The sequence below is a fragment of the Gopherus evgoodei genome, chromosome 3 (genome assembly GCF_007399415.2).
Source record: "Gopherus evgoodei ecotype Sinaloan lineage chromosome 3, rGopEvg1_v1.p, whole genome shotgun sequence".
Classification (NCBI taxonomy): domain Eukaryota; kingdom Metazoa; phylum Chordata; order Testudines; family Testudinidae; genus Gopherus; species Gopherus evgoodei.
The window spans coordinates 42,300,940-42,326,998 of NC_044324.1; the positions used below are offsets into that span (position 1 = coordinate 42,300,940).

Below are 26,059 nucleotides of genomic sequence, written 5' to 3' on the forward strand. Positions count from 1 at the left end.
GTGTAACTCTTCTGGTGAAACGATACTAGACAGCTGCTCAAATGCTACAGTGATGAGTTGAGAGAGACAGATGAGAAATGGAAGTAACAGATACACAATGTTATCTCTCTCTTTTTTTGCAATAGTTAAATTTTACAAAGTTGTGTGTGTTTGCTATGAAAGATGATCTTCTGCTTTACAAAACGATCATTCTGTGTATTTTTGTTGCATATCCTCACATGTAAAATTATTTTTCTCTTATTTGGGGAGAAGAAATTCCTTTCTAAGGAAGACTCAGCAATGCTGTATTTATGCCCTTGCTGCAGCACATAGCAAGATATCCTATGTAACATTAATCATCATATCAGACTGACAATTTCAATTTCGCAGCCAGTTTAGTAGATGAAGTGCTTAAACTGGTAGACAGTTTTACCCACCTCCCAGTGTCTGGCCTTTGACTTAACAGCAGAGCTGGGACATGGTATGCAATGTATTCCTAAAGCAAAATACAAGGAAAATACAAAAAGGTAGTTTTGTTCGCTGTTTTTAAGCTTCTTTCTCATCTAATAGCTTGTGTGGCTCTACTGTGTAAAAGGCTGGCAGCAAAGCTACCAGCACGACCACTGCTCTGTAATCACTGAAAGAGAAGGTGCTTAACCTTGAGAAGCTCCAGTATACACCCTTCCCCCATCACTGCTTCTTCAGTGCGCAAGATGCTCTGTGGCATCTACAAATCTAGTTACATTTCTTCTTAGCACCACACTAATCCTACTTGGCTGACAAGCAATTTACTACACAACATCTATGCACATTTAATCATGGAGAGATTTGTAAAAGGCAACTGAAGTGACTGTGGGAGGGATTCCTCCTTAAAACAGCAGTGATTGACCATATGTCTACTAAAAAGTCAAGTAATATATTATGGCATCCATTCCCACAGTTCACCTAGATACCATGGTGACAGATGTGTGCTAGACAGATCTTTATCCTAGTTATTCCTTTTTGAAAATGATCATTTTTATAGACCTGTTCTTTGAAACAAAGCTCTATATTAAGGCTAAAGGGGAGAAGGCCAGAAGCCATGACACCCCTCTAGTGTGCATGTGGCTTTCTGCAAGGTCTTCTCCATCCATCTTTTGTTGGATCCAACACAAACTGGTGGAATATTATGGACTCCAGCATATGGTGCAGATGGCAAAGCCACCTGAGCTGACATTGTCACTTGGGAAGACATTGGAGGCTAGTTGTTCCAGCGCCTGACATCCTCATTTGTAACCTGATGACATCACCATTTGCCTTCAATATATCATTGCTGTTTCACAATGAAAGCATCCAGCACTATGTCTTTGTGGAGGCCTCTGTTTCAGAGCAATACAAAAGGACAGAAGCCACTGCTGTTTGATAGATACACATCTTAGTCTGAGTTGACATGTGGCCCTGAGACAGAAGACACCATCAAAGAGCATCCGTAACACCCAGAGTCTTCCTGATTCCATGTTTCATGTCAGCAAAGCAACCCCTCTCCTGGGTGACAACAGAGCCATGATACTCAATGAGTGGACAAATTATGCTGGTTGGCATAAACCAGCACTACAGGTCCCTCAGTACTGAGTGGTCTGCTTAGAATAGGGGCTCCAGTGAAGGAAGGTGCCCACAATTCCAGTGTCAAAGACCCAATATGGTACAAAAAGTAGGTGGCACCAACCAGGGAGCACATTGATCCACTAAGCAGCTTTAGCCAGCAGGACTTGTATGAAATCTTGGACGTAACTTAACACTACCCCTCAACTAGTGGAACCAAGGGAAGTGAAGTGGCCAACAGACCTCCAGTTGTGCAAATTCACTAATTAAAAAAAACACTCGGTGCGGGGGCAGAGCTACCAATATAGTCCATGGACTGTACTAGTAAGTCCTGCCCAAGCTCTTCCACTACCCAGGGGTTTTTAGCCAACAGATCACATAGTCATAAACCCCACTAAGCATGTGTGGAGCACTACCAAATTCACAGCCATGAAAAGCGCATCATGGACCACGAAATCTGGTCTCCCCCGCCGTGGAATCTGATCTTTTGTGTGCTTTTACCCTACACTATACAGATTTCACAGAGGAGACAAGCATTTCTCAAACTGGGGGTCCTCACCCAAAAGGGAGCTGCAGGGCGGTCGCGGTATTGCCACCCTTCTGCGCTGCCTTTAGAGCTGGGTGGCCGGAGAGTGGTGGCTGCTGATTGAGGGCCCAGCTCTGCAGGCAGCATCACAGAAGTAAGGGTAGCAATACCATACCACGCCATCCTTACTTCTGCACTGCTGCTGGCAGCTGCTCTGCCTTCACAGCTAGACTTTTGGCCAGTAGCCACCAATCTCCAGCTGCCCAACTCTGAAGACAGCGCCGCCGCCAGCAGCAGCACAGAAGTAAGGGTAGCAGTACCGCCCCCGCCCCCCCCAGCTTACAATAACTTTGCGACCCAATCCTCAACTCCCTTTTGGGTCAGGACTCTTACAATTACAACACTGTGACATTTCAGATTTAAATAGCTGAAATCATGAAATGTACAATTTTTAAAAAAATCCTATGACTGTGAAATTGACCAAAATGCACCGTGAATTTGGTGGTCATGTCCCTGCTCCTTTTCCCACTGATGCAGCAAACACCCCCAAGGAACATCTGTGTGCGCTATCCAGAAAATAACAGTGTTCCTCTGTGCTGTGCCTTGCTGCAACCTATTACCCTGGGCAGAACAACTGCCATTCTACTGCATTAAGGGATTTCTGCACTAGTTTGGGCAGAGGAAGGTGTTCCTAAAACCACGGCTGTCAAAGTCATGTACAATCCTTCTTGCTCCATCATCAAGGATGGGGTTGTGTAGAAAAAGATTTCTCTAAAGAGAAGCCCTGTTGGCTTCTAAAGCATTAGACATGTAGTAGAGCTGAAGCTAAAAATCCTTTGAGACATTATAACTGATCGCTGTGGAAATCATTAGCATGCCAGGTTAGGACCAACAAGCAGGAAACAAATGAGCTCAAAAACAAAAGCCTGTTTCCAGTCAAATATCTCAAGTAAGAAGAGGAACGGAAACACTGAGCTTGGAAGGTCTCGCTGATGTATATGTAAGAATAACACCCTCAGGATTCATCTTTGCTGCAATGCTTGTAAGAAATCAGCCAGTTTATAATAGCTGGAGGAGCAGATGGGGATATTTGGCATTTTATGTACTTAGAATTATAGGATAGAAGTTGCAAGTGAATCTACGTATACAAAAATTCTACATATTTGATTGTCACCCATCACCCCTACCCTCGTAAATCACTTCTTTTCTCAGAAGATGAGCACAGAGACCATATTTCTTTGGGTGTCTGCACTGTGCACAGTACCGTGGGGCCAAGGGCCTGACCATAATAATGGAAAATAAATAATACTCCGGTACATACACCAAATCAGTTCTAAACAGAGTGCTATACAGCGTTCCCCATAAGGTGTTATTGGGTCACCATGGATAGTCTGTTCACACAGATAGTTGGTGCATTACAACCTACCTGGCCAGGTTCCACCAACATTTTAGGCCTTGCTATCCAGGCACCTTGTCCATCTGTACAAAGACAACATACAACAGCTGGGAGCTGTGTGATGTTTTTTTTTCTGGTCACACTGTGGTGTGATGGGAGAGAAAGTCTATGAACCAGGGTGCCTATCCCCTGTGCTCATGCTCTGGCAACAAATAACTGAACTGGGCCCTCTGCCGTCACTCTCTCACTGCTGTGTCCCATTTCCAAATAAGAGTTCCAGACATATTCACCTACATTTTCAAATTAATTTCAGGAAGCCTCCCCGCTCCCAACCCCAACTGCCCCCCTAGCCCTTCCCTCACCCTCATTGCTAACCCTACTGCTCCCTCCACCCCACCAACAACTCCACTGAAAGTCCCACTAATACCACCTGTCAAGGTTCCTCCCCCACTCTGAACTTTAGGATACAGATGTGGGGACCTGCATGGACACTTCTAAGCTTAATTACTAGCTTAGATCTGGTAACACTGCCACCATCCAGAAATTTCAGTGTCTGGAACACTTCTTGTCCCCCCAAAACCTTCCCCTCCCTGGGCAGCCTTGAGAGGCTTTTTCACCAAGTTCCTGGTGAACATCGATCCAATCCCCTTGGATCTTAAAACAAGGAAAAATCAAATCAGGTTCTTAAAAAGAAAGCTTTTAATTAAAGAAAGAAAGGTAAAAATCATCTCTGTAAAATCGAGATGGAAAATACTTTACAGGGTAATCAGATTCATATAGCCCAGAGGAACCCCCTCTAGCCTTAGGTTCAAAGTTACAGAAAACAGAGGTAAAATCCGCTCAGCAAAAAGGAACATTTACAAGTTGAGAAAACAAAAATAAGACTAACACGCCTTGCCTGGCTGTTACTTACAAGTTTGAAACATGAGAGACTGATTCAGAAAGATTTGGAGAGCCTGGATTGACGTCTGGTCCCTCTTAGTTCCAAAACAACCCCCAAAACAAAGAGCACAAACAAAAGACTTCCCTCCACCAAGATTTGTAGTTTCCTGAGGAAACCACAATGCATTGGTGACCTTCCAGAAAACACCATCCTAGCCACCATGGACATAAAGGCTCTCTACATGAATATCCCACACACAGATGGAATACAAGCTGTCAGAAACAGTATCCCTGATGATGCCACAGCACAACTGGCTGCTGAGCTCTGTGCCTTTATCCTCACACACAACTATTTCAAATTTGATGACAATATATATCTCCAGATCAGTGGCACTGCTATGGGCACCCGCATGGCCCCACAATATGCCAATATTTTTATGGCTGACCTGGAACAACGCTTCTTCAGCTCTTGTCCACTCACGCCCCTTCTCTACCTACGCTACATTGATGACATCTTCATCATCTGGACTCATGGGAAGGAGACTCTGGAAAAATTCCACCACGATTTCAACAGCTTCCACCCCACCATCAACCTCAGCCTGGACCAATCTACACGGGAGCTCCACTTCCTAGACACCACGGTGCAAGTAAGTGATGGTCATATTAACACCACCCTATACCAAAAACCTACTGACCGCTATGCCTACCTTCATGCCTCCAGCTTCCATCCCGGGCACATCACACGATCCATTGTCTACAGCCAAGCACTGAGGTACAATCGCATCTGCTCTAACCCCTCAGACAGAGACCAACACCTACAAAATCTCCACCAAGCATTCTCAAAACTACAATACCCGCACGAGGAAATAAGGAAACAAATCAACAGAGCCAGATGTGTACCCAGAAGCCTCCTACTGCAAGACAAACCCAAGAAAGAAACCAACAGGACTCCACTGGCCATCACATACAGTCCCCAGCTTAAACCTCTCCAACGCATCATCAGGGATCTACAGTCCATCCTGGACAATGATCCCACACTTTCACAGGCCTTGGGTGGCAGGTCAGTCCTCGCCCACAGGCAACCTGCCAACCTGAAACATATTCTCACCAGTAACTGCACACCGCACCATAGTAACTCTAGCTCAGGAACCAATCCATGCAACAAACCTCGATGCCAACTCTGCTCACATATCTACACCAGCGACACCATCACAGGACCTAACCAGATCAGCCACACCATTCACCTGCATGTCCACCAATGTAATATATGCCATCATATGCCAGCAATGCCCCTCTGCTATGTACATCGGCCAAACTGGACAGTCACTACGGAAAAGGATAAACGGACACAAATCAGATATTAGGAATGGCAATATACAAAAACCTGTAGGAGAACACTTCAACCTCCTTGGCCACACTATAGCAGACCTTAAGGTGGCCATCCTGCAGCAAAAAAACTTCAGGACCAGACTTCAAGAGAAACTGCTGAGCTTCAGATCATCTGCAAATTTGACACCATCAGCTAAGGATTAAACAAAGACTGTGAATGGCTTGCCAACTACAAAACCAGTTTCTCCTCCCTTGGTTTTCACACCTCAACTGCTAGAACAGGGCCTCATCCTCCCTGATTGAACTAACCTCATTATCTCTAGCTTTCCTGCATATATACACCTGCCCCTGGAAATTTCCACTACATGCATCTGATGAAGTGGGTATTCACCCACGAAAGCTCATGCTCCAAAACGTCTGTTAGTCTATAAGGTGCCACAGGATTCTTTGCTGCTTTTACAAGATTTGAAAGTATCTTGTCCCCTTATTGGTCCTCTGGTCAGGTGTCAGCCAGGTTTACTGAGCTTCTTAACCCTTTACAGGTAAGAGAGACATTAACCTTTAACTATCTGTTTATGACACCACCACTGACAGCCTGTTGCCCCCCAGATATCCCATTCAGTCTCCCCCCACCCAGGGCTTTGTACTCCGAAGAACACACAGCGAGGTGAGCAGAGCTGCAACTCACTTCCCTCAGGCTATAAGCAGCTCATCCATAGGTGGCATTTGGGGAGGTAGGGCCGCAATTAAACCCAGGGAAGAAGGAAAAGATGTTCGCTCTTAGCAGGGTGTTTGAGGTAGAATAGAAAAGCCTGGGCCCAGCCCCTCTCCTCCTGCATCCAAAAGCCTGGGGAGAACAAGGCATGGACTCCCCCCCCCCCACACCTCACAACTGATACTCAACCCCCCCACCCTCCACTGCACTGAGTCCCAGCGTGAGTCAGCCTGTTCCCCCTCCCTGAACCTCCCTTCCCCTCCCTGCTACAGCGAAGGCCTTGGGGAGAATCACCCCATCCCTGACTTACTGACCAGCCCCAGTTCACTCACCTCATGCTGCCTAGGCTCTCACACACCACTGCATCCCCACACTTCATATCTAGGTTTGGTCTCAGGTCCCCGTGAATCATGCTCTAGCCCTCTTCTGAAAATTGTTGTCAGTCAGAATTATGACATGAGACTGCCACAAACTCATTAACACTGCTCAGTACTGTGAATCACCACCAATAGTATTTCCAAGCCAGAATCCAAGGCCACTGTAGCAATATCAGCTGCTCCTATATATACTTTTTCAGCACTTCTATTATAAAAAAGGGCAGAAAACTCCAACTTTTCCAAAGCAATAGTAAATAAAAGGGTTTGAGGCTTTTGTTGAAGAAAATACATATAATAGGTCAAGATAACAGCTAACAATTTTATTTTGATTCATATCAACTACATTTAAAAACTTTAAACTAAATATTTTAGTCTGTTTTCCACAACCCCATATGTGGGAAGGAATTCTAAAACCCTTGTTATGCAAACAGAATACATATTCCCTTATGATGCAGTTTGAGGAAGATTTCTTGTGACAGAATAGGATGAATGCTGTAGGAATTGGAGAAATGTATAGCTGCAGGAAATGTCTGGCCTTCACTTTACATATTCCAACCCACAGATAACAACCCACTAGTTTTCATGACATCCAAATGATGAAGATAAGTATTAATCTCATTTTGCAACATGATAGCAAAGAGTGAGGTGAACTGACTGGACCAAGGCCTGACAGCAAGTCAGGAGCCCACGATTCCCAGCTGCAAGTTCATTCCTCTGGGATTAGACTACTTCATTATTATTAATTATTATTATTGTTGTTGTTATTATTGTGGTAGCACTTCAGAGCCCCTGTCATGGATCAGGAACTGATTGTGCTAGATGCTGTACAAACACTGCTACAAGTCTGCTTTATTCATCTTGCCTACAAAGTGTTTGTATTTGTTTAGTGAAAGGGCTCGATGCATCACAATGGAATGGTGAAGAATAACATGCCTGTTGAAAAGTTACTAATTCTTGTGAATATTCAAAAAGGAAATTTTTCTTTTAAACCCTCACACTTTAAAATAATCAGGATAGCTCCTTTCAGTGGAGGGGACGAAGAGCCCTGCTTTAGAACAGCAGGGAGCTGTCTTCCGAAGATACGTTTCCCCCAGCAACCAGAGATAAAGCAGTGCCTAACTGGGAAGGAAGAGAACCTTACCTGGTTACTTCCACACTGTTCTTTGTTCAGTCTGCATGGGGGGGTGGGGGGGGCAGGAGGAAGGGGAGAAGAGAGCTGTAGCTTTGGAATGAAGGAGAACAAGATAATTAAGTCTCTCTCTCTTGCTTGTCTCCCAATTCAAGACCTAAGCAGTTCTGAATGCTCTGTTCCAAACATGATGGCAGAGGAAAGTGATCACTGACAGCTTCAGAAGATCAAGAAAGCTAGGTATAGGAAGGAAAGGGAGACCCTACCGTCACAAGGTAAGTATCTTTAAACTGCAACAACAACAAAAAGAGGCCTAAATAAAGCAATGACCTGAGTTACTCAGGCAGCTGGTAGAACCAGGAAAGCCAAAAGAAAGGCAGATTGTACTCTTGGTGAAAGGGACCCAGTAACAGCTGGTGGAGACTATCCACATGTAGAGCAAAGTGAAAGACTGTTTCATATGGTTCTATCTTATTGACTGAGAAATCAACAAAGAAAGAGAGAGTCTAAGATTCCTAAAAGATTAGTGAGATCTGCAGGATGAGGGCTGTGGCGACATCTGCATTCTTCAGGCCCGAAGGAGCTGTCCACAAGGGTGAAGCTCAGTGCAGAAGGCAGAACTTTCTGGGATGTTGTCCAAGGCTGTGGAACAAACTCTTGCAGGTCTAAGCACCACCTCAAACCTCACCATTTTCTGTTGCAAATGCCACACATGCTTCTTTGACCTCGTCCGTGATACTATAAAAAGATAGCACAGTGTACAAAAGATGGATTTCATTTAAAAAAAAGTTCCTCACACATTTGCCCCCTGGGGAGACGAAGGAAGAAAATTAACATCTGTGTCTTGTGGTTCTATGTCACAAAAAGCTCCTCTGAAAGGCACTCAGATTTCATGGTGATAGGCACAGTCCAAGAACAGAAACGTTATAAACAATGGGAAAACCAAATGGAGCTTTGCCCAAGGGTTTGTCTTGAGTATGATAGGTGTTATTCAGAACATGCTAGCTAGCACATTCTAAACCTCGAGCATAGAGGAGGCAATTGTATTTTAGCATGCGCTAAGCTGTTGAGTTGAAGCCGAGGCACCCCGCCCAGAGATGTTAGCTTTACCAGTTGGTAGGTTCTAAAATTACAACTGGCCTTGGCTACATTATGAGTGACTCCTGGCCCCACTGAAGTCTATGTGAGTTTTGCCTTTTACTTCAACAGGATCAATATTTCAGTCCTGAGGTTTAGAACGTGCTAGTCAACCCATTCTGTTATCCAGTCAAGCCGAAGCCTGACAAAGGACTAAGTAATGACTGTGAGGCTTTGGCCCAACAATCAAACCAAACAAAAGATTTGAATGCGAATATTCTTAGAGCAAAAATTTGAGGCCCTTGATGCACTTTGATCCCAAACAAAGTAGGATTATGGTGCTCATAAGTACAGTGTTTAGGTGCTGGTTTTAAAAGGAAAAATGTATGGATTTATTTTTCCAGCTCTAGGTGACTATTAATTGAACCACCACATCCCCAAAATTAGGATTGTACATTGCAGTGAAGACTTAGCACTGTATGAGCGGTCTGCTGTTCGCTAACTTTCACTGGTGAAGGAGACTAATAAAAAAAGACAGTGCAATGACTTTAAAAATCTGCAGTTTGAATACAGATGCCAACATAAATGCAATTTAGCTTTAAAAATGATAATAGCTTAGACACAGTTTGGTTTCCAGGAGGACAAAGATAACAGCTTTTCTTGTGACCAGCAGTCAAAAGGATATTAACAGCAGGTAATTTATTTTCCTCACATTTCCTAGATTTTTGCAACTGTACCACACTACACAGCAGCTGAAATATTCCCAGTGGATTTCACTGTGTACACAAAATTTAGAGAGAGCTCACAGTCATTGTATGTGCATTAACAATCACACTGAAAAAGCCCATAATGGAATACTGTAAAAACAATCACAATTGACTAAATATAATATGATGGGAAACTGTAGTGTCTTTGCCACTCCTCTGCTGATAAGGCATAATCAGCTCCATTCAATTCACTGGCAAGTCAGCCAGTATGCAAAAGGAAACAATACCCACATTCTATCTTTCCAAATAGCAATGTTGTGGTATTGTGTTAATGTTGGGAGGAGATAATCCTTCATGAGATTCTGACACTAGCACTTCTGGGATCATATAGGGATCAAAGATTCCTCAACGCTATAATATTTCTGTCTGTGCAAATCAGCACATTGATCTAAGTTCTGCATTCATTCTGCTGGTACCGCACCGAAAGACCGCTTTGAGAGTAAAATATTCTTGCTCTCTCTCTATATATAGAATACATTAGAAAGTGACTCTAGAACTAACACCGAGAAAATCACCACAAAAATACCATTCACATTTTTTAACCAATGTGCTATGATATTTTTTTCTTTCTTATTCTGTATTTCCGTCATAGCACTTGGACAAAAACTTTGCATGCACTGGTTTGTCAAGAGCTTAAACACATACTGAGTTAAACATTTTGCTGGTGTATTTTCACTGACACTGGAGGAGTTGTACAATGGATTCACTAGTCTACTGTATTTAGGGCGTAATCCAAAGACTGATGAAGTCAATGGAAGCCTTTCCACTGATTTCAATAGGTTTAGGATTTGGCTCTTGGTAAAATCAATTGCAGTCTTCAATGCAATTTGTTAAACAGTAAATGCTTCAGGGCAGAGACTGAGGCCTTGTGTTTAAGGCATTCATGAATTCTCAGTTGAATTCCCAGCTCTGCCCCCGACTTCCTGTCTACCGCTTGTCAGGCTGTCTCAATTCCCCATCACTACAAGGGGGATAATATATCCCTATATCACAGGGAGCTTGCAAGAATAAATGCATTCATGTTTCTGAAGTCCTCAAACACTACTGCGCTAAGGGCCATGTAAGTACCGAGAGAGATAGACTGTTTAGGTTTTTGTGTAATGCACCATCCTGAGCAGACTATCGAGGATAAACAAATGCTAATTCTAAAAACTGATTAATGTACCTGATTGAATTGGAGACACTAAGTTAATGTCTCCGTGTTAAGTTTACTTAAACTGTTCCTAGGGCACAGTTTATCAGCACTTCCTAATGATTTATCTAGAAATAGAAAGCAATAATGATATTCTACCAGGAAGAATGGAAGAAGTGAGCAACAGTAGGGAACATGTCAGGGAAACATACCTGGTGTGGCAGTTCTTCTCTGGGCTACCATTTGGAAGTTAAGGTGAAATGAAACTAAAATATTCAGCAGCTGATTTAGGGAATAAAGATGTGCAAAACCTAGCTGTTAATATAAAATATGGGCAACAGACTGGTTTTGCATGGAATTATTTCATACCCTTTTGCATACTTGACCAATCACTCCCTAAACAAGGGCACAATGAAGCAACTCTTATTTTAACTGAATGGGCACAGTATTTGTCCCAGGTCTCACACTAGCATTTTTTTCCCCAATTCGAAATCATGGAATTATGATATTAAGAATAACTTGAAGAAAGCAGTGACATCGAGGATAGAAAATGCATCCACAGCATTCACTAAACTCATCATATGGAAATAAAAGATTCACAGCACAGAACAAAACTGAAATTTTTCAACTCAAACAATCTCAGTGCTAGTATACAACTACAAGAGCTACCAAAATGGTAGACGGGGGGAAAAAAAAATTACCTACCTTTTCATAACTGTTGTTCTTTGAGATGTGCTGTTTATGTCCATTCCACATTAGGTGTGCGTGTGCTGCAGGCATGCATGAGTGTCAGAAATTTTTCCCTTAGCAGCTCCCGTTGGGCCGGCAGGGGGCCCCCGCTTGAGCAAGCGCCACTGCGCCATGCATATCTACCCCCGCTGGCCCAACCCCCTCCAGTTCCTTTTTGCCAGCAACTCTGACAGAGGGGTAGGAGGGCGGGTGATGGAATGAACGTGAATGGCACATCTCGAAGAACAACCGTTACGAAAAGGTAGGTAACCTTTTTCTTCGAGTGCTTGTTCACATCCATGTCACCTTAGGTGAATTACAAGCTTACTTTCGGAGGAGGGTAGGAGTCATGGAGCAATTGATCGGAGGACTGCCCTGCCAACCGCCACGTCCTCTCGGGCCTGCTGGTCGACCGCATTGTGTGTCGTCAAGGTATGCCCCAAGGACCAGGTGGCTGCTCTGCAGATCTCCTGGACTGGGACCTGTGCCAGGAAAGCCGCTGAAGCTGCTTGAGCCCTGGTTGAGTGGGCTGTGACCACCAGGGCCATGACCCTCAGAGGTCATAACATGCCCGAATGCAGTCTGTAATCTAGGAGGGAATCCACGGCGCCGACACCGAGAGGCCTCTCATCCTTTCTGCCACGGCCACAAACAGCTGTGTGGATTTATGAAAGGCCTTGGTGCGCTCCAAGTAGAACACCAACGCTCGACAGACATCCAGGGAGTGCAGACTGTGGTGACTCGGGTCCGCGTGGGGTTTGGGAAAACACACCGGCAGACAAATATCTTGGAATTGCGAGACCACCTTTGGGAGGAACTTGGGGTGTGGGCAGAGCTGTACCTTGTCTTTATGAAATACTGTATATGGCAGATCTGAGGTGAGTGCCCTCAGCTCAGATACCCTACTGGCCGAGGTAATGGCCACCAGGAATGCCACCTTCCAGGAAAGGTGGAGCAGAGAGCAGGCAGCAAGGGGCTTGAATGGGGCCCCATGAGCTTAGAAAGGACTAAGTTGAGATTCCATGGGGGAACTGGGGGGCATGAGTAAGGCAACGCCCTCTCCAGTCCTTTAAGGAACTGCCCCACCATTGGGTGGGAGAACACCGAGCCCCTGAAAACCCCAGGTGGAAGGCGGAGATGGCCGCCAGATGCACCCTGATAGAGGACGGGGCCAGTCCCTGCTTCTTGAGGTGCAGTAGGTACTCTGGAATGGTAAGCACCAGAGACTGGCGTGGCTGGACCTGTTAGGGCCCCACCAGCATGAGAACCTTTTCCCCTTGGCCAGGTAAGTCGCCCTGGTAGAGGGCTTCTACTACCTAGTAGAACCTGCTGCACAGGGAGGGAGCACGGGCTCTCCAAAGCGTTCAGCCACAGAGCTTCCATGCCGTCAGATGCAGTGATTGCAGGTCGGGGTGGAGGAGCCGCCCTCCGTCCTGCGTGATGAGATCCCGGTGTAGGGGCAGGGTTACCGGGGCTTCCATAGATAGCGCCAGGAGCATGGCGAACCAGTGCTGGTGGGGCTAAGCCAGGGTGATAAGGATGACCACCACTCCGTCCCTGCACACCTTGAGCAGGACCTTGTGCACCAGAGAAAGCGGGGGGGAAGGCGTATTTTAATTGCGAACGCGTCTGCTATTGAGCCCGGGTTGCTGCCCTGGAACAAGCAGAACTGTGAGCACTGGGCGTTGCCCTGGCAGCAAACAGGTCTACCTGGGGAAATCCCCACTTGAAGAAGAGCGAATACATGATGTCCGCTCTGAGCGTCCACTCCTGTATGCGGTACGACCTGCTGAGGTGGTCCGCCAGTTCATTCCACACCCCTGGGAGATGTGACGCCTCGAGGTGAATGGCATGGGCTATGCAGAAGTTCCAGGAGGAGGAGAGCCTTGTGGCAGAACAGCAAGGAATGGGCTCCGCCTTGCTTGTTTATGTAAAACATGGCGGTCGCCCTGTCTGTCAGAACTGTCAAGCTGTTACCACTCGAAGTGGAGTGAAAAGTCTGGCAGGCTAAACCAACTGCCCTGAGCTCCTTCATATTGATATGGAGTGACTGCTCTGCTCCCGACCACAAGACCCGAGGTTTCCTAGGTGAGCACCCCATCTGAGGTCTGACGCGTCCGTCACAAGCTTCAGGTCTGGCTGTTGTGCAGCAAAGGGGATGCTTTTGCAAACCACGGTCTCGGACAGCTACCACTGCATGGAGTCTAACACGTCCTCCCAAGGCTGTCACTATCAAGTCCAGGGGATCCCTGCCTAGGCGGTATACATGGGTGAGCCAAGACTGCAGCATCCTGAGTTTCAGTCTGGCATGCTTGACCACATGTGTGCATGCTGCCATGTGGCCCAGCAGCCTCAGGCAGCATCTGGCTATTGTAGTGAGAAACTGGCACAGGGAGTTCACTGCTTGCTGGACGGCCAGGAATCGTGATACTGGGAGGCTCGCCTTTTCCTGTACCGCATCTAGGACTGCCCCTATGAATTCCACTCTCTGCGTTGGAATGAGGGTGAACTTGGGAGTGTTGACCAGGAGCCCCAGTGCGCAGAATAGTCTCAAGGCCACTTGTACATGGGACCGAACCTCCAGTCGTCAAGGTACGGGTAAACTCGAACCCTCTGCCTCCGTAAGAAAGCCGCCGCCACCGCTATGCATTTTGTGAACACCTGTGGTGCCGCAGCTAGGCCAAACGGGAGAACTGTGAACTGGTAATATTCTTGGTTCACACTGAGGTGCAGGAATCAGCGATGCGCTGAGTGGATGGCGATATGAAAGTACGTGTCCTTCATGTCGAGGGCAGCGTACCATTCCCAGGATCCAGGGAAGGGATGATAGTGCCCAGAGAGACCATGCGGAACCGGGCCTTGACCAGGAACTTGTTGAGCCCGCGCAGGTCCAGAATGGGACGAAGGCCTCCTTTGGCCTTGGGAATAAGGAATTAGCGTGAGTAGAACTTTTCCCTCTTAGGTCCTTTGGCATCAACTGTACCGCCCCCGCCTGTAGGAGTGTGTGAACGTCCTTTTCCAGGATGTGCTCGTGAGAAAGGTCTCTGAAGAGGGACAGGGAAAAGGGGTGAAGGGTAGGCAGGGAGGAGAACTGAAGCCTGTAACCACTTTGTACCATGCGTAACATCCAGTGGTCTGACGTAATACTGGACCACACACAAGAGAAGCAGGACAGGTGATCCAGGAAAAAAGGAGAGGGATCTGGTGATTGGTTCGGTACGCTGTTCTCGAGCGCACCTTCAAAAGCCTGGTTTAGGGTCGGGCTCAGACTTATGTTGGCCTTGGCTCCGGCCTGGCCTATTGGAGCTATAGTTATTGCGCTGCCTCCTGTTATCCCCATTTCACTTGTGGTAGGACTCCTGCCTAGGACGAGGTTGTTAGCGACGCTGAGGAAGCGGCTGCGGATTGAAGGGCTTTCTTTGGGTCACCAGGGTGTGCATACCCAGCAACCTGAGTGTGGCCCTTGAGTCTTTGAGGCTATGCAGCTTTGCGTTCTGGTACAAAAAAAGTCCGGACCCTTCGAATGGGAGGTCCTGGAGCGAGTTCTGGACCTTAGGCAGCAGAACTCCTGCAGCCACGCCGAATGTCACATGACCACGCTAGATGCGATTGTCCTGGTCGCCGTGTCCACCGAATCCAAGGACACCTGGAGAGAGAGGTCTTCACTATGGCCTTGCCTTCGTCCACCAGCGCCGTAAACTCCTGTTGGGAACTCTGCGGGAAGCTGTCCTTAAACTTCCCCACTGCCGCCCAGGAGCTGAAGTTATGCCTGTTGAGGATGGCCTGTTGGTTAGCAATCCTCAACGGGAGGCTCCCTGAGGAATACACCTTCCTGCCAAACAGGTCCAGGCGCTTTGCTTCTTTGGCCTTAGGGGCTGGGGCCTACTGCCCATGGCACTCTCTCGTTTACTGCTGAGTACCAGGGAACGTGGGCTTGGGCGGCAAAACAAGAAGTCGTACCCCTTTGACGGGGCGAAGTACTTGCGTTCCACACCTTTGGCTGTTGGGATGCTGGAGGTCAGGGTCTGCTATACAGTCTTATAGTTCGACTGTATGGTCTTTGTCATGGAGTATAGGGGAGACAGGGCCCTGCACCCCTCTTCCTGAGATTCACTGTGACTCTCAGCCAACCAGTAAAAACAGAAGGATTATTAGACGACAGGTACACAGTCCCAAGCAGAGTATGTAGGTACAACCAGAACTCCTCAATCAAGTCCTTCTGGGGGGTTCAGGGAGCTTAGACCCCAGCTTGAGGTTCTCTGCGTTGCATCACCCAGCCCAAACTGACCCCCAAAATTCCTCCAGCAGCTTTCTCCCCCCTCCCCTCTGCTCCTCTTCTTTGTTCTGTCTCCTGGACAGAAGGTGTCACTTCTTCCCCACCCCTCCTGGCTCAGGTTACAGCTCAGGAAGCTTCCTTCTAATCCCCAATGTAACTCCCCGGCAACGTTCCCAGGTCAAATCCGCCCCGCTCCCTGCTCCGTCACAGTCTTAACAAGTAGAAGTGCTATTCTGAATGGACCCTCTGGGCTCATGGGGTCCTCCTGTTCCACCGTCTCCTCAGCCTGTAACCCCTAGTTAAGAGCAACCTTACGCAGCAGCTCTTGGTGGGCTCTGTTGTCTATTGGCAGAGGTCCTGATACCGCTGTACGGGCCACTGCTTCATCCAGGGATCACAAGGAGGTCAGCAGCTGCTCCACTTCCTCCTGCTGGTCCCCTTAGTCCCCCTCCTCTGAAGGAGGAGCTTCCAGCTCAGGCCCAGACAGCTGACCCTGGGGCGGCACCGGACTCGGTGCCGGTTTCTCTGGGGTCTCACTTGGCGATGGTGCAGGCGGTCTGGATGCCATGGCTTTCTGCACAGAGAAGCGTCGGTGTGGGGACCGGGACTGGTGCACTGAGTGGCTGGCCCTGGAGGGAGCCCCTTGCTGCTGGTGGTGGGCCCAGGGGATCCAGAAGGGCCAGTGTCCCAGTGGTCCCCACTGGGGTTCCCATCCAGCTAGGTATTCTCTGCTGTCCGGTGCGGATAACTGCACCGGCCCAGGTTGGCGCCCGATTCTGGAGATGCCGAGCACAAAGGCCACAGCAGTGCCGTCGGTCTGTGCTGGTGGGAGGTCGATGAGCAGCTTCTTGCCGATCGGGAACGGGACCAGTACCGCTGTTCACGGGAATGGGACTGGTATCAGTGCTTCCGAGACCTGGACTGGGCCTGGTGACTTCCAGAAGCCTTCGGTGATGACCGGCTTGCCTTCTCCTGGTGCTGGTCTCTGGAGGGTGCTGGAGAGCATCGGGTCCCTTGCACTAACCCCGTGTGCTGACTCATCTCCAGTACTGAGGCTTCCCTCTGTGTCAGGGGTAACAGAGTCCACAGACTTGACGCTCGACCGGGACTAACGCCAGAAGCGATGCCGGGACGGTGACCTCGAACACCATTGCCGGCTTTCTCCTTGACAGCACCATGGGCCCTAGTGCTGTAGGATTCTCCCTGATCGGGAGCGGGCTCACCACTGACAACCTGAGGTGGCCCTTTGCCGCCTCAAAGGTGTCAGGGGTGGAGGGCTGATCCATTACTCCCTCAAGCCCGTCATCCTCACTGAGTTCACTTATGACTGGACTCAGAGGGACTTGTGGCGTGCACTGGTACAAATGTCCATCCCGCTCTTTCCGGTGCCTGGGCCCTTAGATGGCGCCAGTCTCCTTTGTGGGGAATGTCCATGCCCTTCTTTTGGCTTGGCCTTGGGCCGCACTGCGGAGGATGAGCAGTGCTGGGGCCTACTTTTCTCTGGGGCCAACAGCTTGCAGTGCTTGCCCAGCACTGAGTCTTTTGACGACTCCGGGGCACTCCGCACCAAGCTGGAGCAGCTCTGAGAACATTAATCATTTGATTTCTGTATAGAGTTTGGATGATGGCGCTTGCTAAGTATCACATTTAAATGCTCATGACAACTACAAACATACAATATCCTGTATTTAACTGTCACTATGCTCTTTCCCCTCTCTCACCCAAGGCATGTACTCATGCAATAAGGCAGTGCTGATATAGAGTTGTTACAAAACTTGGGTTGTTCATTATTTGTTGACATAAGCACCCATACTGTGCCATGTACTTTCCAAACACAAAAGAGGGCCTAGCCTCTGATCCAAACAACAGACAAAAGGAAAGAGGATAGTTTATAATTTCTGAGTAAAGTGGTCAAGGAGGTAAACATCCACAGCGAAATACTGCTTGATTATCCCAATTGCTTCCCCACCCTTTTTAGGTGGGGCATAAAATTAATTGCTAGCTCTAGGTTAAAAAGTGCAGCACAGATCTTAATTCTCAGTTCAAAGGCTCTAACTGCTGCTCACACAAATTAAGAAAAACAAAACAAACATGTTTGACAGATAACCTGTAACTCCTTGATTTTTCATCTTTTTATATGTAAAAAGTGTAAGTCACACACAGCCTGAAAAAACAGGATGAGAAAAATCAGAAACAGGGCATGAGGCAGCTCTGTAGCCTTTGCACAGACAGAATTCCAGCTCCTTGACTTTAATAGGATGTATAATCCTGACACACCTATTACACAAGGATTTGTGACCACTGGACCTGTGTGTGACTGCAGATGTAACAGATAATTCCTCTCCTGTCACTGGCCACCCTGTAAGCCACATTCACCCTCCACATTGGGAAACATGAGCCTAGCTGTGGGAGATTTTCAGACTGGAAGTTGCACAGGACCCCTGCATGCCCACCCAGAGCGCAGGGGTACCATCGCATTGTTGTACTTCCAATGCTTTGGGGACCGTCTGCAGCTACAACACTTTTGAGTGAATTGTACTCTACTAAAGTCAACATAAAAAACAATGCCTCATCCTGACCCTGAGATATTATTAGGCTACATTTTTTATACACACAATAAAAAAGCAAACCAACCAGAGTACAGAAGATGCATTGGCATTGTGCTATTGTTGTCATCTGTTCCACGGGATATTCCCCAAGACAGAGTTTACAGGACACCAAAGGGTCAAGTACCAAGTCCCAGGTAGGCCTGTATCTTGCTGTAGTCATTGCAGAGCAGTCTGAAAAAAAACAACAAACATGAAAAAATAAAACACTTCCATCACAACCTTACTACATTCCTGGGCAGTGCAAGGCCTTATTTTCCATATCCACTGCTGTCTACTAACTGTTAGGAAGTTAAACACAGTAAATTATTATTATAATGTGTACTGTGGTAGTGTACAATGTACTGTATTACGTGCATCTCAAAGATACAGCCCCACACCTGAGAGAACATATGATCTAGATAGATAAAGGATACGTGAGAAGTGCGGAAAAGGGATGTAGCATACAAGCAAAGTGATCACGGGGATAGTAGGCAAGGAAACATCCCATTAGTTGCAGATTTCTCTTTGCTGGAAGTTACACACTAAACTCCAACATCGCCCCCTTCTGGCCCACAATTCTGCCCTCATCTTTCTTCCAAACAGTATATCAGCTTCCTTTCACCCTCATTTTATCCTCCATCCCACATAAGGGCCTGATATAAAGCTCACTGAAGTCACTGGGGGCCAGATTTACAAAGGCATTTAAGTGCCTAATGGGATTTACAAAAGAACCTAAGAAAGGCAGGTGCCTAAGCCCCACCAAAGTCAGTGGGAGTTAGGTGCTAGCTTGTTTTACACAATCTCATTAGGTGGCTAACTATCTTTAGGCGCCTACATACTTAAATTTTAAATCTGGCCCTGGGAATCTTTCCACGAGCTTCAAGGGGATTCAGCTCTGGCCTTCCATGAATGAACAAGCATAGCACCACAGTGCAACAGTGCCAGAATTTCAATTAAATGCATGAGTTTATAACTTGGTCATAAAAGTTCACTTGTAGGTCATTCATTTAATTCTGATTCATTTGGGCAGTGACCAAAAATCTGAAACAGTTAGCTCTGGTGGCATGTATGAAACGAATGTGTGGGCTCTATCCAATTCTCAGTGGGCAGTTAACTCAAAAAACCCACAAATAATTGCTTCTCACTAGCACCTCTATCAACTACCTCGAAAGACCAAGGACTAAATAACCCTCTTCGTCCTTGGAGGAGATCTTCCAGGCCAGTGTTCAGGCACAGTGGTGAGATAGCACAGGATAGGCTTTTATGGCTTTATCTATTTTCTGGCTAAAGAATTGTCACTCTCCAGCACCAAAAATTCCATGAAGTGTTAATATACTTACTTTGGAAAAGGCTTTGCTCATGGCAGAAATGATCAGAGGCAAACAAACAATATTTCAGTTCAGCCATTGTTAAGTCACACCAAAATAGTAATTAACTGCAAATTCCACAAGGCTTTTGTGTATAGCTGTGACGTGCTGCTTATGCTGTTCAGTTGCAGGCTCTGATCCTTAAAGCGACACTTAAATGGTTGAAAAATTAACAAAGTGAGGGCTATCAAATGCACATGAGCATTATTTTTCACAACAGTAAAGCCCTGGACACCCTCATTTTTCCTCTTTAATTCATGCTTCAAAAAGGCACCAAGTTGCGTTCACCTGTTCTCCTGGCTGAGGTAAACCCCTCTCTGAAAGGCTTGCTTATTTAAAAAGAAAAGCCAAGTTCTCCCCTCTTGGGATATGTGCACTGCCTCTGCGCTGCATTATTAGAGCTGAATATGATGCAAATCATGATGTAGCCAAAGAGACAGGCAGAGAAACCATTTGAAGTTGGGTGTTGTTTCCATTAAAAGCATCTGGTCATCGTTACAGTAGAGGCTCTGTAGCAGAGGCTGAGGCACAGGGATGCCTGAAGAACAGACTGGCAGAGAATCTCTACTCTGATAGGAATCACCTTCACGAATTGCTCAGTATTCACTACGCCCATTCCTAAAGAGGCACTGCATTGCAAGAACCAATATTTGCTGATATTTTTGTTTCTAGTATCAGTGGCAGGCTGACTACTTCACTGGTTTAATTTTAGAGTGATTTTAGAGAGAGAATCAGAATGGGCTAGTCCTCATCCATGCTCCAGTCTCCATTAGATACTGGGTACAGTCACTTCGCACTCACTTTAGATGAGACTGGAATGTAAAGCTAGGTGTCATCAGGATACTGACCACACTGAGACCCACACTGCCTCACTAATTCCCCCTGCATGCAGGTTGGACAAAATAGGACCCTGTGGAACCCCACATGACACAGAGATTAGGTCAGACAAACAGTTGCCTATTCTTACCTAGAAAGAAAACATACCTGCTCAGAGTATGCACTCAACAAAAGTACCTCAGCTCAAAGACATGAGGACTCCGGATACTGCTGGGAGTGCTTCACCATACCAGGGAAGTTAATTAACCTTCCAAAAAAATGAGAGCTCCATAAAAGGCTGACAGAACTGGAGAGATTATCTACATTAGAAAATGGTTTCTTGAATAAGCATCTACATTACATTTTGCAAGATACGACAGTACTTTGTCTTCCCTCAGGGAAGCATTGACTGCTCCAAAAATGGCCATAACGCTTCTACATCGGCTTTAAACAGGCAGGAAGCACATGGATCTATCTTACTCTGTATCTGTGGATTTCCCAACACCTCCAGAGCTGCAATAAGTATCAGAAGCTGAGACTCGGATGTTAGCACTCTGCAAAACTTGGTGTAAAGGCTTAGATAGAAACTCAAGCAAGAGGTGTCATTTTGCTCCAAAACAACCTACATACAGCGTTCAAAGAAATGTTAACCGTTAAAGCCCAAGTCTGTTGATATTTGCTACATTGCAGATACGATTCCCCGAAAGTTTACAAACTCACTGAAGAGAGCAGAATTTTTGAAGTTAGCCATCCATCTGTTAGGGAAGCTTAGGCTGTTTACACTGCAGTTGGGAGAGAGTCTCCCAGCCCAGCTAGTAGCTACCACACTAAAAATAGCAGTGTGGATGTTGCGGCTAGTCACCTGAGCGAGACCCTGGTCAGCCTGAGCTGTCACCTGAGTGGCAACATCCACGCCACTATTTTTAGTGTGCTAGCTCAAGTGGACCTAGAACGAATCTGTCTACTCGGGCTGGAAGGCTTGCTCCCAGCAGCCACACAGACATAACCTTACAGTCTCCAACCCGCTAGAAAATGCCCTTTTAACGTGGAGAGGAGGGCACAAAAAGCAGTATCCCATCGTATTTATTTTTAGTGAAAACTGATGTAGCCATGGGGGAGAAAAAACATTCTGGATTGTTACCTGTGAGCACTGACATGCTGTTTCAAAGAAAATATAAAAGTACTGGAGGACTGCATGGCATAATGGCTTGTGGTGTGCTATGCAATCTGACTTGACACACTCTGAGTTCGGACATCTCCAGGTGCCTCAAACCAAAGTTTTGAAGAACTTTAGCCAGTTTCCTTATTGTTTATCCCCACTGTATGCATTAGAGAAATAAACATCAGCAAAAGTAATTTCTCCACACCAACCCCTAATTTTACCTGGCATTGTTTACATTTACACACCATTCCATGAAGCACTTGAGCTTGAATGACTGCACACAGTGTTTGTACTGGCACCACATAAGAATGCACTTCACTAGGCAAATTTAGGCTCTTGTTCATTGGCATGTGTTGCTTACGGTAACAGACAGCAGGCAGTGGGGAAAGACATGTACGGGAGTTAGGGATGGACTTGCATGGCTCAGGAAGACCAAAATGCCACAGGTTGTTGTGACATTTCCAACCCACGCTGAAGGGGTGGGTGCTTATGCAACTCAATCTAAAACCGCAACTAAATACACCAGTCTATGCAAATCTGAGTTTAGTCACTAGGGTGCACATGCCTGGGGACAATTCCACTCCCCACACTTGTCTGTCCACGGTGTCCTTCCACAGTCTTACTGTGACAGCTTCTCTCCTGAGCTATAACTGGGTTGAATAGCCTTCCTTTGTATTGCCATCATCTCTTCTCCCTCAGCTATTCCTCTGTGACACTGACACCTGTCTCAAGCAAGCACCCTAGGGGTGCAGCAGAAATCGGTTACCTAATACAACTGTTATTTAACTGATGGCCTCTTGAACTCAGTGGGACTCTAAAGATACAAGTAAGCAGAATTTGACAAGGTTCAGATGGCAGGCAGAGGGTGCCACTATAGGCTTGCTTAGAGCACCTTTGACATACCAGCCGTCAAACTGAGACAACAGGACACACAACAATTGATGATAAACATCAAGTGCATTTATAATGCAATGATGTAAAACCAGTTAGTTGTTCCCATAGTCATTTCAAGAATCACTACTACTTAATGGCATTTTTAATCAAGTATTAATTTCAGTTTCTCAATATATTACAGCATTTCATGCTTGACTTCTCATCATTTTACAAACAGACATATGAGAGTATGTGTCTTTACATCTTTCTCCTGGTTTTCTGCAATCTTAATCCAAGGCTTCCAAAATGTTTACCCACTGCAACTTGAATCTCTGCCAAGTTCTTACTATCGTATTCTTAGTAAGGAAGTCTGGCACCCACTGGTAAGAAAATACCCACATTTATCTGTGGTGTAAAACCAAGAGCAAAGAAACCTGTCTACTGGTTAGTGGAAAAATGTTTTCCAAATCCAGCATTGTCTTTTTTCTCTGTTGGGAACTACAGCGTATTAAGCTCTTCAGGGTACAAGCTGGGGCCTTCTTCAGGCTTGCTTGGCACATATGGGAAAATACCACAATATAAATAACAAATCAACACATCAAAATATCCCTACACATAATAAGACACAATTCAGCTACCAAAAACAACAGAAGCAGAGACAAAAGCATGTTCTGTCAAAATCCATTCATCAGAGTAATTCTTCCAGGGGATTCTAGCTACAGATGCTAAGATTTCAGAGTGTGTTCCTATGTCTTTTAGTGACACAGAATGTTGCTTACAGTAAGAACAAGAAAAGTCTAAGCAGTTGGTCACCTGTTGCTGGGTGCCTAAATACCTGCTGGTTGAGCTGGGACACCTAGAAAATGACCCTGTAAACATATTTCAAATACAGAGTAGTAGAGCCTTTTACCCAGTGTAGTATGCTCCACTCACTTAACAGATTTTATCCCATTGTGAATTTAGACCATTATACATGTTCTGAGAATTGTCAATTCAGTATGTGGTGCATGAGAACTCCTCAGGTATTAGTAGTAGTTTGCATAACTGAACCTTCATAAGGAGGGTTGAACACAAGAGTACAACTTGATCTTAAAATTCACCTCCAGATTTCTACTGCAGTTGATGGCAGTTTCATGCACACATCTGAGCAAAATTTGGTCCACACCATTGGGCAGAGAATTTGTAAGACATGCCAGCATGACATTTCCTCTTCTGGAATAGCTTTGTATTGAATGCTGGGAAAAGAGATCATCATGAGCAGCGATGTATTCACGTTACTGAGTGATCCAGAAGCTATTCTCTCACATATAATCAATAAGCTGCCTCACAGCTATCTGATTCTGTAAATTACCAACCATGCTCTGCACATCGCTACCTGGAAATGAAATCAGTCCCAAGAGTGACTCACTGACTCTTTAGAGTTCTGTTAATGTAGCATGACTATTTAAACACCTACGTATTTACATTCAGAAGGGAGAAAAACACCTTCTCATCGAACCTAATATTTACTTTCATTATTTCTGTGCAACACCCAATGATCCAAAGCAACATAATGAAGATAAAATGGCTTTCTGTAGCACGCCTTGCCTTTGGGCAATCTTTTCTACTTGTTATGTGAAGGTAAATGGCAATATTAATTTACTGATAAAATAAGCCACAATGTTTCAAGATCTTTAAAAGGCAGAGGGGATGGTGCATGGAATGAGGGAGGAATGAAGCGGATGCCCACCTGCATAAATCTCAAATAATTAATGCAATAAGAATTTCTAAGGTACATCATCACTGTAGTATCTACATACAATTGCTGTCAATGCTGTACTAACGTTCCAGATGCCTAACTGGAAAAAAATATGATTGCAAGGTAGTATAATGGATTATACTGAACTACAGGTGTATTTATATTGGTGGGCCAACTCACCACCCAGTGCTACAAATAAAGCTCCCACAGCAAAATTTCAGGCTCTTTTTATAGGGATGGGTTTATTTCTCAAAACAGTCCAACATAAATCAAACAGATAAATTGGGTTTTGCTGCCTGGCCTTTTTCCAGCTCCTTTACCTTGACCCAGGGTCTTCTACACTACAGGAGCTCTCTCACAGCTGAGCAGCTTGATGGCCTTTTGTCTAAGGACCAAGTAACCTGCCAGCCTATACATGTGCCAGGAGATTTCTGATTGGGTTATTTAAAAACACTAAATAAAATAAAGAATTATACCATCTTTGTATCCATCTGCTGTGGACTGTAGGCCTATAAAAGCAGACATGTGACTCAGGAATGGTAGCTATCCTAGAAACTTACATGCCTTCCTCACCCCCATCACAGTAGTATCTGGCCTCCTCAGAATCTTTATCCCCCCAAAACCCCTGCACAGCAGGAAGTACTATTATCCTCATTCTATCACTGGGGTATGAGGAGAATGGCCAGATTTGATTTCAATGGGACTTAGGTACTTACCCTGTTCAGGTTAGTGGGGTTTCCAAACCTGACACCTATCTGCATCAGCAGCATCGAAGTACCTTTGTAAAAGACTTGCTGGGAAGGTTCTCGGGGCACCCAGGACCGGGAGTCACGTTGTTAGTCCCTCACGCTGGTGATGGAGTATCTTACCTGTGGTAACTGGGTGTCAGCTCTCTAACCCCACCAGACTTCAACCACTCAAGCACTCTCCTCTGGGCTATCCCAGCTCTATCTTTGCCTTGCAGATTAACAACAGGTGCACCCTAGTCCTTGACTCCTTTTGAATCATTCTCCTATGATATCCAGTGCCTAACACTGGCTAATCACAGACACACTAGATCCTCTGCTCGTGAAGGAGCAATAAACCCCAGTTTACTAGTTTTATCTTAACGCCCGCCCCCCCGTCTCCCGCTCCCATATCACACACAGGACTTGTGAACTGTTATAATAAAACAAACATAGGTTTATTTAAGAAAGAATAGAGAGCTAAATAGAAACAAAACAGCGTGATGAAAACAAATGATTAAAATACAAAACAAACCATAAAACGTTAACTTGGTTCTACACTTATTAACAGTTACTTTTCATGGCTAATAACATAGGTTCTCTCTCCGCCCCCACCCCCCCCAAATTCAGTCTGTTGCACAGTTGACTGGCTCCACAGGAACCAGAATCCAATTTTTCCATGAGAACATCCCTCCTGCCCCCTAAGATGTGAAAGGATTTAGACAGTCTTTCCCCTTCCTTGTTATACTGAAAAAGCCCTTTGTCTTTATTGATTGACAGGGTGAAACTCTGTCTAATGCAATGTTTCCTTTTCACCTCCAAGTGGTCTGAATGTTTTACACTTCTCTCTGATGGTTTTCCATTCATAGTTTTGAGATGGAGCAAGGGTAGACAA

General features: G+C 45.8%; 1 protein-coding gene across 3 annotated transcripts in view; it reads right to left on the reverse strand.

Moving 5' to 3' along the window:
- RNF144A (ring finger protein 144A) overlaps nt 1-26,059 on the reverse strand; it is a 107,309-nt gene that overhangs the window by 24,834 nt on the left and 56,416 nt on the right. For 2 of the 3 annotated variants that reach the window (XM_030555477.1, XM_030555478.1), the window contains one exon: nt 18,530-18,675. The exons of the other annotated variant lie outside the window; for it this stretch is intronic. In XM_030555477.1, the coding sequence (XP_030411337.1) occupies nt 18,530-18,675 (146 nt within the window). The remainder of the gene's footprint in view (nt 1-18,529; nt 18,676-26,059) is intronic. 3 annotated transcript variants of the gene reach the window in all.